The 13,923-nt window shown below is 38.0% G+C and overlaps 1 protein-coding gene across 1 annotated transcript in view; it reads right to left on the reverse strand.

Annotated features, from left to right (window-relative positions):
- The window catches only part of dapk1 (death-associated protein kinase 1), a 94,535-nt gene that overhangs the window by 33,970 nt on the left and 46,642 nt on the right, over window positions 1–13,923 (reverse strand). Inside the window, exons 4-9 of the mRNA XM_053326092.1 lie at window positions 13,769–13,898; window positions 12,625–12,673; window positions 12,441–12,467; window positions 6,018–6,170; window positions 1,664–1,709; window positions 897–986 (exon numbers count right to left, since the gene is read on the reverse strand). Of these exons, the coding sequence (XP_053182067.1) occupies window positions 897–986; window positions 1,664–1,709; window positions 6,018–6,170; window positions 12,441–12,467; window positions 12,625–12,673; window positions 13,769–13,898 (495 nt within the window). The remainder of the gene's footprint in view (window positions 1–896; window positions 987–1,663; window positions 1,710–6,017; window positions 6,171–12,440; window positions 12,468–12,624; window positions 12,674–13,768; window positions 13,899–13,923) is intronic.

The raw sequence follows: 13,923 nt of genomic DNA on the forward strand, positions 1-13,923 counted from the left end.
TTATGCAGGACTGTAAAAATCAAAAATGTTCAAAATTCAATATGTTTTTATGTTTAAAAAAACCATGCTATGAAAAATACATCGCAAAAATCTATTTCATATAATAAAAAACAAAACTCATATACGTAAAGTGTTATTTAATTCATTTAAAAATGATCTGTCAGAGGGTCCAATAAACTCCTGTCTCAAATAATTACAATTTTCTGCCAATTATTTGAGGGTTCAGACTTTACAGGGTTAAGAAACCTCTATATAATGATTTTTACACTAGAAAAAAAAGAGACTCAGGCACACAGGTTTATTGGTATTGAACTGGACTCTATTTGAACTTGAAAGAATTTTGGCTTGACTACAGCTGTATTTTATTTGCCGTCTGACTTTATTTAAGATGGCACGTTTCATCACTTCAACGTCGCCTCAACAATCTGTATTCTTTCCTTTATTATGTTCTGGTGCCAGTTTTATGTGTGGAAATAAATCAACAACAATCAAGCGTCAAATGGAGGTTACTGCAGGGAGCCAGAAGCTGCCACTGTGGCAAAGCTCACAGTGACAACCCGAGCAGAAGACAAGAGACATGGCACGATAGCTCTGCCAAACCACCACCGATAAACAATCCAGCGTTTCTTGAAGGCTACGAGCGATGCTGAGTCACTCTGTCAGTCAGTGAGTCGTGATGAACAGAAACAGACAAGATGACGACCACTAAAGCATCACTGGCAGTAAATTTGATGATTGTGGTGAGCCTGCAGCAACTGGTGGGGACGTTTTGGCAAGAAGCTGCCACAGTGTATTGTTGTAGAGACATGATGAGTTAAAGTAATGTAGTTTTATTTCTATCCTGAGGCCTGAGTGTGTAAAGTCTTTTTTGATGGTATTCAAGAACAACGACTTACTTTCCATTTTCTCCGAGCTGCAAACTTCTTGAATTTTTCCATGTTGACAGCCGACTCCTTCCTGCTCAGTGCTTGTTGAGTGTCTTTTGGCTGGTTTCAAAACACACAAACAAATCGACAGAAAAAACTTATGAGAATATTTATGGGGAGCAAAAAAACAAGCTTCACTGTATTACAAAAAATGTGTATTGTATATGGGTCAGTGATATAGTTTTTATGTTCATGTGGTTTAGTCAAATTTAAAGGGGTTAAAATATGAACATAAATGTATGAATACTTTGCATATGTTCTTTTTTGTGGACCCAGCATCAAATTTCTGCTTTTAATCCTTTTTGAGAGAATATATTAGACGATTATGGCAAAAATGTCTAAGTGGTGTAACCATAAAAACTTTGTACCACATAAATCAATTTGCTAAAAACACTAAATCCTCAATAAAACACCATATCAACTAGTTTGGCATGATCTTACATTATAACTTTTTATATTAAATAAAGCTAATGGAATACAATTGTTATAAATATTTATCATTCTTTTGTGGTTACACCATATGACATTTTCAGGAGCATTCAGTCTTAAATGGTGCAAATGTCATATATAACCAACAAAAATACAAAATGTACATTTGAACAAACCTGATGCTGCTTTATAGACCATTATTTAAAAATATATTTTTGAATTGCTCATCTTGCCAACCCTTATTTGTCACTGACCCAGATTCAATTAAATGTGCACAATTAAATTAAATAGAGGCATCAGAGTCTAACCTTGATCCAGGGGTGCTGAAGACTGTCCTGAATCGTCATTCTCTTTCTGTGAACAGAAGCCGAGAAACATTTAATAAATACATTTTAATAATCAAAGCCTCAACACTCAATGACTATGGATGACCACAGAGACACAGAAGTACGAGCAGAATTCACCTTTAACCAAACTCAGTCAATTATATCTGCAAAAAAGTAGAAGATGAGAAGTGATTGATGGATCCTGTTTATAGTCAGAGATGCTGGTTGTTGTTAATATCTCATGACAGCTGTGGACACGTTGAACCAGGTGTTACTTTATACCGACAGCAAACAGAGCTGTGTGCAGACGGATGTAAGAAAGTGTCACTAATCGCACATGACACACTAATATTTATTTAATCTTGCTATAAAAACATCACAACGCTTCCTGAATGTTAAGAGAAGACACACTACCACATGCATATTTGTTCTGCTAGTACTGTGACTCAAACCTCATTTTAACAAACTGTGGTGAATCTCAAGTCCAGACTGATATTTATGAATATATGAACATACAGCTTCCTTATAATGATGCTACTGCCTTGACACAACACTAGCAAAAAATAAGAAAACCAAAACACCGGGGTCATTTGGCAAAAAAAGTTAAACCTGGCTCCAAATTCTTCACAATACAATGCAGCATCAAACTCACTGATTTATCCATCTAAACTAAACTGTCTCAATTAAATTAAACTGTCTCACTGGTATCTGAAGGAGCTACCAACGCAGCTACATGGGTTTAAAATTTCACATTATTAATGCATTACCAGAAAACTTAATAAATTATAAGCCTAAATAGTACAAATGTCATAATATCGCTGCTTGATCATATGAATGAAAAAGATTCCTACGAATTAAAACCCTATTCGCATTAACGGCCCTGTAACTCATCCCAGCTGAGGACGCAAGCGATGACCTAATGTCTCTTTCTCTGTTGACCTTTGTCGATGTCAAACTTCTTATTTCCTTTGTGAAACTTTTTATACTTCCCCTTCAACCAAACCTCAAATAAGGTTTTGAGACAAACTCTTGGGAACACCGAAGTAAAAAGAGAACAATCTACGTGACAGATGTTGTGTGTTTTTACTCCTCTCCCACAGATATGAAGTATTCAAATGGATATGAGACTCAATTTGGAGAAGAAGACATTCACAAAGAGATTATTATATTAAATGAACATTATTAAAAAAGAAAATAATAAAAGAGGAAATATTTAGAAGCACCTTGTTGTAGAAATAGTGTAAAAAGGAACATTTGTAATGCTGTGTTAAATCTTTGTCAATGACAGTCTGTGATTAATTAACAGATGATAAAAGAGGAAACTGGTGTGGTTGAAAGTACAAACACTTCCCTCAGTCCCTGAATGCCACATCCCAGATCACCAACGCTGTAACCGACAATGAGAACAACAAGACATTGTTCTGAAATAGTTACGGTACGACGTTCAATGTAAGCCAGTATAACCACTGGGGAAACTGCTGTGGTTGAGTACACACAGCATTTCCTCCTATCTACAGTAAGTCAGTTTGTTTCATGTATTACCTGATTCAAAGTTAAAACCACAAACCTTCACTGAACCGACTCAGGTAACAGTAAACTTTAAAAGGTCGTGCAATGATTCTCTAGTCTAGATGAGGAAATATAACCACATGTATTAACATATCACAGTGGAAAATGAACTATAAGTGGTGTAGTTTTATAGTGAATAGTGAATATATAACAAAGGGAGGATCTTCATTAATCTTCCTGTTGAAAAAATGTGTGTATTAAATTAGATACAGCAGGTACGGAAGGTCATTTATCTGTTGTGCATGACGTATTATTATCATGTGTTAGTCTGAACCTGTGTAGATATACGGCAAAGATGAATCAAATCAGAAGTTCTGTCTTAATACATGTTTTAATACGAGCTCCGTTCATGTCTGCATGCCTGAGACACTGACAAAGATTCCCTCCAGAACACAGGAGTCTTATAAAGTCACAGAGTGGGTCAAATATCTTCAGTACACAGTTTGAGCAGAATGTGATATCCTTTGTGAGGCACCTCAAGTTATTCTGGACTATATCAATCATTCTTTGACATGTTTCTTCAGACTTTATGGTGCCCTGCTGAGTAGGGTATGTTAAGAGAAAATACATACAAACAATCATGCATAAAATAGTTTGAAGGTGGTGATATGAGCTATATGCAGGACCGTAAAAATGTTGTATTCAATATGTTTTTATGTTTTAAAAAAACATGCTATGAAAAATACATTGCAAAAATCTACAATACAGGCGCGCAGGTGGTCGAGTGGTTAGAGCGCATGCCATATACGCAGCCGACCCCGGTTCGAATCCCGATCGGAGGTCCTTTGCTGCATGTCACACCCCTCTCTCTCCCATGTTTCCTGTCGTCTACTGATGAATAAAGGCGTCTATGCCAACAAAATCTTAAAAAAAAAAAAAATAAAAAAAAAAATCTACAATACAAAACAAAACTCATATACGTAAAGTGTTATTTAATTAATTTAGAAATTATTAGTCAGAGGGTCCAATAAACTCCTGTTTCAAAGAATGAGGAAATATACCACATGTATTAACATAGCACAGTGGTAAATGAACTATAAGTGGTGTAGTTTTATAGTGAATATATAACAAAAGGGAGGATCTTCATTACTCTTCCTTCCGGCTGAGTGGATCCACGTCCGCTCTCGATGTAGATCAATTAAAAAGTCGTTCCATTCTTACGCTCTCGGTCGGTGATTTCTGAAAGCTCCATTATTTTAAGTTTGTACAGTCTCCTCTCGTCTCGCCCACTGCCTCTTTAAAAACAAGCTGCGCCTCACGTCTTACTTTAGCTCACATCTAATTGAAATAATCTCCACACCTATAATTATTCACCTCTGTTATCCCCCTCTCGCCCTCCTTTGGTTGTTCTAAAGAAAAGAAGGAGCAATTACGTGCGAAGGAAAAAAAAGAGTTTTGATGGTAGTTAGTGTCTTAACGTGTAGCTGCAGCCATTCAGTTGTTGCTACAGCAACTCAGTAATGAGAGAAAGAGACGCCCTCATATTTAAGAGCGAGCGCCAAACAGGCATATTGTCTCTGATGACAAGGGAGTTTTATTTGGAGCAGCTGCAAAGACACTATATTCAATTTTGTTGTCAGCTTTTGAGATTTTTTTTTCTTTTAAATGAAAGCAATAAAAGAGCAAATATTTAGAGGCACAATGTTACAGAAATAATATAAAAAGGACATTTGTAAAGCTGCCTTAAATCTTTACTAAGAAAGGACTTTTTTGGGTGATTTTAGGCCTGAGCTCACTTCTCTGATGAAGTTTAATGTTCTACTTACTGATATTTTTAATAATATTTATGAATGTTGTAATTAGTCAGTTTGAGCGATTACTGCTATGCATGACTGAATTATAATGTTATGTATTATAATGTTTCTTTGTCATTTTACTTACTTATTGGGACCATGTTAGAAATATAGGATTGCGTCTTGCTTTTGTGATTCAACACATAATCATGTAGCATCATCACAAATGAGCAAATATATGTTTTTGTTCTTGATCTCAATTGGACTCTGCTGATAATCTAAGGCTTAACTAACAAACTAAGTAGTTCTTACTGTAGTTACACTAGGAAACAACAGATTTATTCAGAATAAAGACATTTCAGGTAGTGATTCCCCAAAATGGACATGTGACATTTTGTAGGTTAATCTGTCAGTCAGGATCTCCAAGCATCTCCGAACGGGTCCGATTGACTTCATTTTGTTTAATCATTTAAATCAATCTCTTTCAAAAATTCAACACTTAAGGTTTTTGGACTGCTGGTTGGGTAAAACAACCCATGTGAAGTCATTATTTGGTCTCATCTTTATCACTTTCGACACATTTCATAAAATCTTAATAAGTAAAAGATTAATTTACCATTGAGATTGTAGATTATATGTTGTTATCCATGTGTTGTTTCTATATGTAAATTGTATGTACATAGTAATAGTCATATGTATCACTGTTCAGCTTTGTTTTGTTTTGAATGTGGCTGTAAGTCTTTGTGCATCTTTTTAACACAGTGTGTAGAAATACATTGAGAGCCACTAGAAACAGCAGTCAAATTCCTTGTATGTGTAAACATACTTAGCTAATAAAGCTGATTATTATATATGAAATACAAATTAGCTGCAACTCTTCGTGACTCCTTTAAAACAGTCTACAATTGTTTCTCCATTCTGCTCATGCTGTGATGTTAGGGAGCATGACCTCGGTAGCTTCAAAGTCACTGGAAATTATTATTATTAATGGAAATGAAATCAATCAGTGCATCAGTAATGGAGATCATACATACTTTGGGTCTTTGACAAGCAGCCTTGCTATGAAGTCTTTGGCCAGGATGCTGGTGTTGTTGAAGAAGTCCTCGTCAAACGTGTAGTCCACGGCAGACACGTTGGCCAGCGTCTCCTGCTTGTTGTCGCCCAGGAAGGGAGACGCACCGCTCAGACTGCCATATAGAGGATAAGAGGATCTTTAGCATTCAGACAAATACAGCTCAACATTAACCAACATAGCCCATCATTTCTTTTTTGCATTGAAAGTTCAGCTCTACATTTACGCTTTAATCCACTTAAAGTGTAAATGTAGAGCCTTCAGAACAGCGATGCACTCTCGTTATCAAACTCGTCCCTGGGGATTTGTAATCAGCGAGAAAGGGAATAAATTGGATTTCAATCCGAAGACTAATTCAGACGCCGCTGATTAGCTTCAGCCCCTCAAAAACCAAAACAAAGATCTTACTACTCGCCGACGTGGGAATGTGATTACAGAGCTGCGTAGTGACTCATTAGTCAAGCCTCGCTATCAAACTTAAGTATTTGCTGTGTTAGTCAAATACTATCACAGGAGAGCCAGCTGGACTGCTCTCATAGCCAATGTTTAATGTTATCCATGCTGTATTTATGTTATGTGTGTAGAATCAACCAATAGAAGAGAATAAAAAGCTTTATTGTCATTATGCTTTACATATAATAAGATTACAGGTGCCACTCTATATGTGCTTTTTTTTAAAATTGTCTATAAAGCATAAATAAAGTGTTACCTGTAATCTTATTATATGTCAAATATAATGACAATAACGCATCTATAAGCATCTATTGCATGTCTGTCCACTCCAGGTGAAGGACCCCCCTCCTCTGTTGCTCTTCCCGAGAGGTTTATCCCCGTTAAAAGGTGTTTTTTTTTCTCGAATCGAGGGTCTCAGGATAGACAGTGTTATATTGCTGTACAGGTTGTAAAGCCCCAACCCGAGGCAAATTTGTGATTTGTGATAATGGGCTATAAAAATTAAAATTGACTTGACACACAGGAATTTAAACAGGCTTTCACACCTCTCAACTGAGCACAAACATTATAATAAGCAGATGTACAGAGGAGATAATGCACCCAAGAGCATCGTGTTCATATAAACTACGACAATCACACACACACACACACACACACACACACACAGACACACACACACACACACAGGGGCTGAGCAGTCATGCATGTTGATGAGGTCCCAGTCTCCTGGAGCTCAGGCAGTTAAACCGAACACCGGTCCGTGACAAATTGCGGCCTTCCTCTTCTCTACTGAAGCCCGCTCTAGCTCGTCAGCACCAGCCGCTAATTAACATGTCAGCTGGGACAGACATGGAGGTGTTCAGGGTCAAGCTCAAGTTGAGTGGAAATGTATGAATCTATGGATTGTATAAGGTGCAGCTGCTCACAACAAACCGGTAATTAAGCCGATTCTTCACAAGGCCGAGCGGTAAAATCAGCAGGAAGGTGTTAAGTCAGGTTTCCTCGGCAATAATTTATCTGCTGGTTTTTTTCCTCCTGAATTGCTTCTCAAATGAGACTTAAAGATGCAAAATGCGCAATTATTTAATGCTGAAATACGCCCCTTAATAACCTAGAAAATAAATGAGGACTCCAGCAGAGCAGAAAATCTCACCGTAACTCGCTGAGTCACCACATTTACTCAAATGGTAGCTGTCAGAAAATGAAATCCATTTCCTCTCAGTACTACCGGAAGTTGCAGCCTAGTGCAGCTTTTTGAGTAGCTTGCACTACATTGTGGCAATTTGGTCATCACTGGGCAGTGTTGGGGAGTAACTAGTTACATATAACAGCGTTACATATTGATGATTTAAAACTGAACTTTAAGATTTTGCTCAGGAGGGTTTTTTCCTCATTTTTTTATATTTAACATGTTACTGAATCCATATATTGCTGTTTTAACCCTACTGTTGTCCTCGAGTCCAGGAAAGGAGGGAGGAACGAAGGAAGGAAGGAAGGAAGGCAGGAAGGAAAGGAGGAAGGAAAGGAGGAAATGAGGAAGGACGGAAGGATGGAAGGAAGGATGGAAGGACGGAAAGGAGGAAGGAAGGAAGGAAGAAGGAAGGAAAGGAGGAAGGAAGGATGGAAGGGAGGAGGAAGGAAGGAAAGGAGGAAATGAGGAAGGACAGAAGGAAGGATGGATGGATGGATGGAAAGGAGGAAGGAAGGAAGGAAGAATGAAGGAAAGGAGGAAGGAAGGAAGGAAGGAAAGCTGGAAGGATGAAAGGGAGGAAGAAGGAAGGAAAGGAGGAATGAAGGAGGGAAGGAAGGAAGAAGGAAGGACAGAGGAAAGAAGGAAGGAAGGAAGGTAGCAGGGACGAAGGAAGGAAGGAAAGAAGGAATAGTCAAAACAAACGGGGTCAATTTGACCCGGGAGAACGACACAAAGGTTAATTCTTTGAAATCAATATTTTTTTAATATATTGTAAATAAATCATGATGTGGGCTTTTTTTCTCTCTTCTTGGTTTCTGTATTTTTATTTATTTATTTATTTGTTATTGTTGTTGTATTGCCTATTGTATTGTCTACTCTATGCTGGTATGTTGGATCAATGTCTGTTTATATATCTGGACCCCCTCAAAAACGAGATGATGCATCTCAAGGGGTTTATCCAAATAAATATTAAGCTTCATGCCAGACTATTGACCTTTTTCATCAAATATCTTTATTTAATATTCTAAAATCTACATGAACTAATGAATACATTTTCAAATGAGAGATAAATGTTGCTTTATAAGAAATGATCTCCCTTATAAATCATGTCAGTATCCATGAAACACAGCTGAACTTGAACATTAGTTAGAAAAATAGAAAAGTAATAAAAAAGTTACCTAGATTAAGTAATTGAAATAGTTACATTACTTATTACATTTTAAACAAGGTAACTAGTAAAGTGTAACCTATTCCATTTCTAAAGTAGCCTTCCCAACCCTGCTCACTCATGCAGAACACTTCCTTTAAGAAAATAAAGACGTGCCAAAAAAAAATCACCCAAAACTGCTTTAAATAATTCCCAGCATTGTTTTTCCCATCACACGTTTTTTTTTTTTCCTTTCACAATAGGAGATGAACAGTCAGCGCACCTTACTGTTTCTCAGCTGTGATAATAGGCAGCGAACGATCTATTTTCTCTCTGCCAGAGCTGTGAGCTGTGACAGTTGTGTGGGTGGACGGCATGAGCAAATATCGTGTGTGTGTGTGTGTGTATGTGTGTGTGTGTGTGTGTGTGTGTGTGTGTGTGTGTGTGTGTGTGTACAGTATGTTCGTGGATGCATGCGGAAAAAAAGACTACGCTCATGTAATGTAGAGACAAAACTACGCCTCATCTTATTAGCACCTACAAATTACTCTTTTCAAAAAAAATTAAGCTAGTTTGAAGCTAGTTATTATATTATAATGAGATCAAATCTGTATTATTCTGACATTATCTTCCTAAAACAAACATTGTGGCATTTTTACCTTTTATTTCTCTTTTATTTTACCAGCTGTATTTTGGTGAGAGCACTCCATGAGCTTTGTGTGGGCACATGCACTTACAGTAATGTGCCGTTTTGTGTACACCTGTTTTGTTTGGCTTTGTGTAGGTGTCTCTCTGAAAGGAAAAAAAAGGTGTGTGGGAGCTCAGGTAGCCTTTTAGCTGAGTCTGAAGAGAGGACGACATCATCACGAGCCAACAGCAGTTGATCTCTGGGCGGCAGAGGGCGTGAACTTTCCTCCGATACGCCTGCGGAGAACTGCTTCAAGAACACTCGCTAGTTCAATAAAAGCGGCGAGCTCTGGGCCATGAAGTCGATCGTTGTTATGGAGATCAATGGGTTAACTGAATTATAAGTTAAGTATCCTCACAGGTGCCACGTTTAGCATTTTAACACCACTCAGCATTACATTACTATTACATTATTCATTATAATGTTAGTTATTGTGATTTAGAGTAAAACTGGGAATATTTCATCATGACCCAGACTTGTTTTGTGAGGATGATGAAGGCTCATTAAGTGTATGACATGCTGACAAAATCAAACACTTGGACAAGATCTTGGACAAAATCCAGAGTCAGAGAGAGAGACTCTCCTCTAGCGCTCTCAACACTGAATTTTAGAGCTCATTTTTTCAGCTTTTAATAACAAAATAATTTAAAAAATCTGAGAATGTATTTGTGAAACAGGATAAAATACTACACACATCTCTTACACTCCTGATTAATGACATGATCAGGAATGCAACTGCATAATTAAGAAAAGCTCAAAAGTAGTTTCTCTCATTGGCCGTGTGTGTGTTGCCAGGAAGTGCATCGCCATCACATGGAAGTCTGACTCCCAACTTTCTACAGGAAGATGGGTTTCAGAAATGAATCGCTGTGTTCCACTTGAAAAAATGACATATACACTCAAGAAAGACTATAATACTTTTACAGAGATGTGGCAACCCTATCTGGTATATATTGACACATTGTCAGCCTCTATGATGGACGGGTTGTAGATTTACGCCTCTCATTGTTATTATTTATCTTTTTTATTTTATTTTTCCTCTCTCTCTCTCAATTTGTTGGTGGGTGGGTTGGGGGAGGGGTTTGGAGTTCTGTGTTTATGTTTTCATGTATATCTTGAAAAAAGCTGAAAATAAAAAACTAAAGGAATAAAAAGGAATGCAACTTAAATGCTCAGTGATTTAGCCATTTCTCTTCATTTTTCACTTTGCTTTTAATTACAGTCTGCTTTTTTAATTTTTTTTAATTTGAGCTATCGCCATCCAGAAAGGGCAGTATGTTTAGTATCCTTTTGCAATTAGAAATGTAACAAAACTTGATATATGGGAGCTTAAACTCCAGGTATAAATCAGTTCAAACCATTTTCTGCATAAAATTCAGGCATTTTTTGGTAGAAATTAATATAAATGGAGAATGTGAGCCACTATAATCGTACTGGAACTGGCAAATCTGATGAAGCCAAGACTGATACTAGTGCCAGTTTTCAGTGTGTCCTAGACGTTTGACAGTGTTGTTTTTGTGTGATTTTGAGAATAACTCCCCTGCAAATTAAGAACTGAAAAGCTTGATAGAGAAGTGGGTGATGAAAGTTCTTTATGGCTTTAATGGCCCGACTAATACTGCTTTTAAATGAATAAGTTACAAAAGAAAAACAAGTTAAGTATAAAAAGTAATTAAAACTTAATTGTACAACGTTTAAACAACTGCTGGGAGAAATATCACACTTCAATACACACATACAGGACTTTAATACACTCCACAGTCCTTTGCTGCAGGTTGTTACATTATTCACGATAAACAGCGACCACGGCAACGCTGTGAGTCTCGAGTGGCTCAACGAGTTGGACGACAGAAAGGTCAGAGAGCAGCTATTAACCTCTTTACGTCTCGACAAACACTCACACTAAACTGTCACGTGAAGCAAGTGATGACGCCGCGGGGGTTGGTGAAGAAAAGAAAAACAATGTGAACACAAGGAGAGGTCCCCAACTCAAAAGCATTCTTTATAATTATATTTATTCTTGGCCACTAGAAGAGTTGGACTCGACCAGAATTGACTGACTGGGTTAAGCTGATGACGGATAATGCCTCCTATGAACCGATGATAGCAAAGTTGAATGATAACAAAGGGAAGTTTTACTAGGTCTGGGGTCATTTTCTGAATCATATTAGAGGGGAATAGGTTCCTATAAGATGTGAAGGGAGGACGACTCGTGTATTATCATATGTGTTTAGTGTTGGGAGATGTGCTGCTCCGTTTATGAGCTGGGATTTGCGTATGTATATTTATATTTATATGCATATTGTATTTTTGTTTAACCCTCGTGTCGTCCTCCCGGGTCAAATTGACCACATCCATTTTGACTGTTCCTTCTTCCCTCCCTTCCTTCCTTTCGTCTGTCCTTCCTCCCCCCTTCTCTCTTTCTTTCCTCCCTCCTTCCCTCCTTTCCTTAATTCCCTCCTTCTCTCTTTCTTTCCTCCCTCCTTTCTTCTTTCCTCTTTCCTTTCCTTCCTCCCTCCCTCCCTCCCTCCCTCCCTCCTTCCTTCCTCCTTTCCTTCCTTCTTCCTTCCCTCCTTTCCTTCCTTCTTCCTTCCCTCCTTTCCTTCCTTCCTTCTTCCTTCCCTCCTTCCTCCCTCCTTTCCTTCCTTCCTTCTTCCTCCCTCCCTTCCTTCCTTGACTCAAGGACAACAGGAGGGTTAATATGGTTGTTTTGTTTGTGTTGAAGTCTGATGTCTTTTTTATGATGTTTGATAAGAAATGGAATAAAAACTTCAATGACAAAAAACACAAGGAGAGGTGAAGGCGGCTGCTGCTGCTGCTGCTGCTGTGTTCGATTCATACACATTTCATATTTCATGCAATTATCTGTCGTTTGTTTTGTTGTGGTGGCATTTCAGATACTTACAGGATGTATGTTATCACACCAACACTCCTGGAGAGAAGAAGAGAGGGGAAGAAAAAAAAGAGAGTTTAGCATCAACGTGCAAAACATTAATTGACTTGATGTTTTAGAGAAATAAGAAACATTTCAGAAAGCATATGTGCTGTATGCTCATTGCGTGGAGCAGATGGAGTGTTTATTTACTCACCACATGTCTGCCTCCAAGCCCAAAGGTTCATAGTTGACTACTTCAGGGGCTGTAAGGCAAACACACACACACATATATACACACAGATGATTATTATTGTTCAGGTCAACACGCAATTCTCACGCTTAACTTTTACCTTTGAGTTCATTTTCCAAGATTATTTCTTTTTTCCTTTAATAATTCACAGATTTTTGTTTGTGCAGTGCATTTAATAATTTATTTTCTTTAAGCCTGTTCTCACATTCTGTTGCTTTCACAGATTTTTGGTTCTTTTGCTGTTTTTATAAGCTATTGTTTTGTTTTTTTTAATTTGGTCACGCTTGCTAAAAATGTGATAGTTTCTTCTTTTCACTTCTTACATGATCTGAAATGTGTGAATTATTTGATTATTATGAGTTAAAGCAAAATCATTTCTCTGCTGTGGAAATTAAGCTGCAGACAATTGTGGATAACTCTCTAGATCTAAAAAAATAATTTGTTTTCTTCAAAGTAGTTGTTCTAATCATTTTAATTATTTGTACCAAATGAGTTTAGAGCAGCTAGGCATGCCCTCAAGCATCAACTGTCCAACTCATTATTTGGGATTTCTGCCACTTGATCTTTATTTAGAGTATTTGACAGCTGCCATCCTGCTGAACTGGGAACAGGCTCTGGTTTTTTGGCCTGGACGATGCTACACTGGCATCGGGGCGGGGAGACTAAGAGGGTTTGGCGGTTGGCTCCGGACAGAGGGGTAGGTAAGGGGAGATGGACGGAGCCGCTGATTTGTGTGTGTGTGTGTGTGTGTGTGTGTGTGTGTGTTTGTGTTGGCAAGAAGGAGCAGGTTTGATAATCTCCAGTCTATTACCAGGGCAGGGCTCTCTCACAGTCCCTGTGGCACAGTTGGCACCTGCTCTCCCAATACGTAACCCCTGGGTTAAAGCCAGGGAAACAGGGTGTTGAAGTGTGTGTGTGTTTATATATGTGTGTGTGTGTTTATATGTGTGTGTGTGCGTGTAGTACAGTAAGGATAGAGTGTACATTTGTGCAGACTCATCAGAGCAGAATCTACTCAATGAAACATCAAACAAGATCCCGATAAAGACAAAGAGTTGTTGTTTTTTTCTTCGACCAACAAACACATGAACACTCATCTCATACTGACCTACAAATTCTGGAGTTCCAAAAATGTTTTTAAAATCGTTGCCAAAATCAATCTTGTGGGCCAGGCCGAAGTCAATGATCTTGATTCGTGGGTGAGGCACTGAGCGGCTCAGCAGCATGATGTTCTCCGGCTATGGGGAGAGAGAGAGAAAGAGA

Source organism: Scomber japonicus, chromosome 9 (assembly GCF_027409825.1).
Source record: "Scomber japonicus isolate fScoJap1 chromosome 9, fScoJap1.pri, whole genome shotgun sequence".
In the NCBI taxonomy this organism is placed as follows: domain Eukaryota; kingdom Metazoa; phylum Chordata; class Actinopteri; order Scombriformes; family Scombridae; genus Scomber; species Scomber japonicus.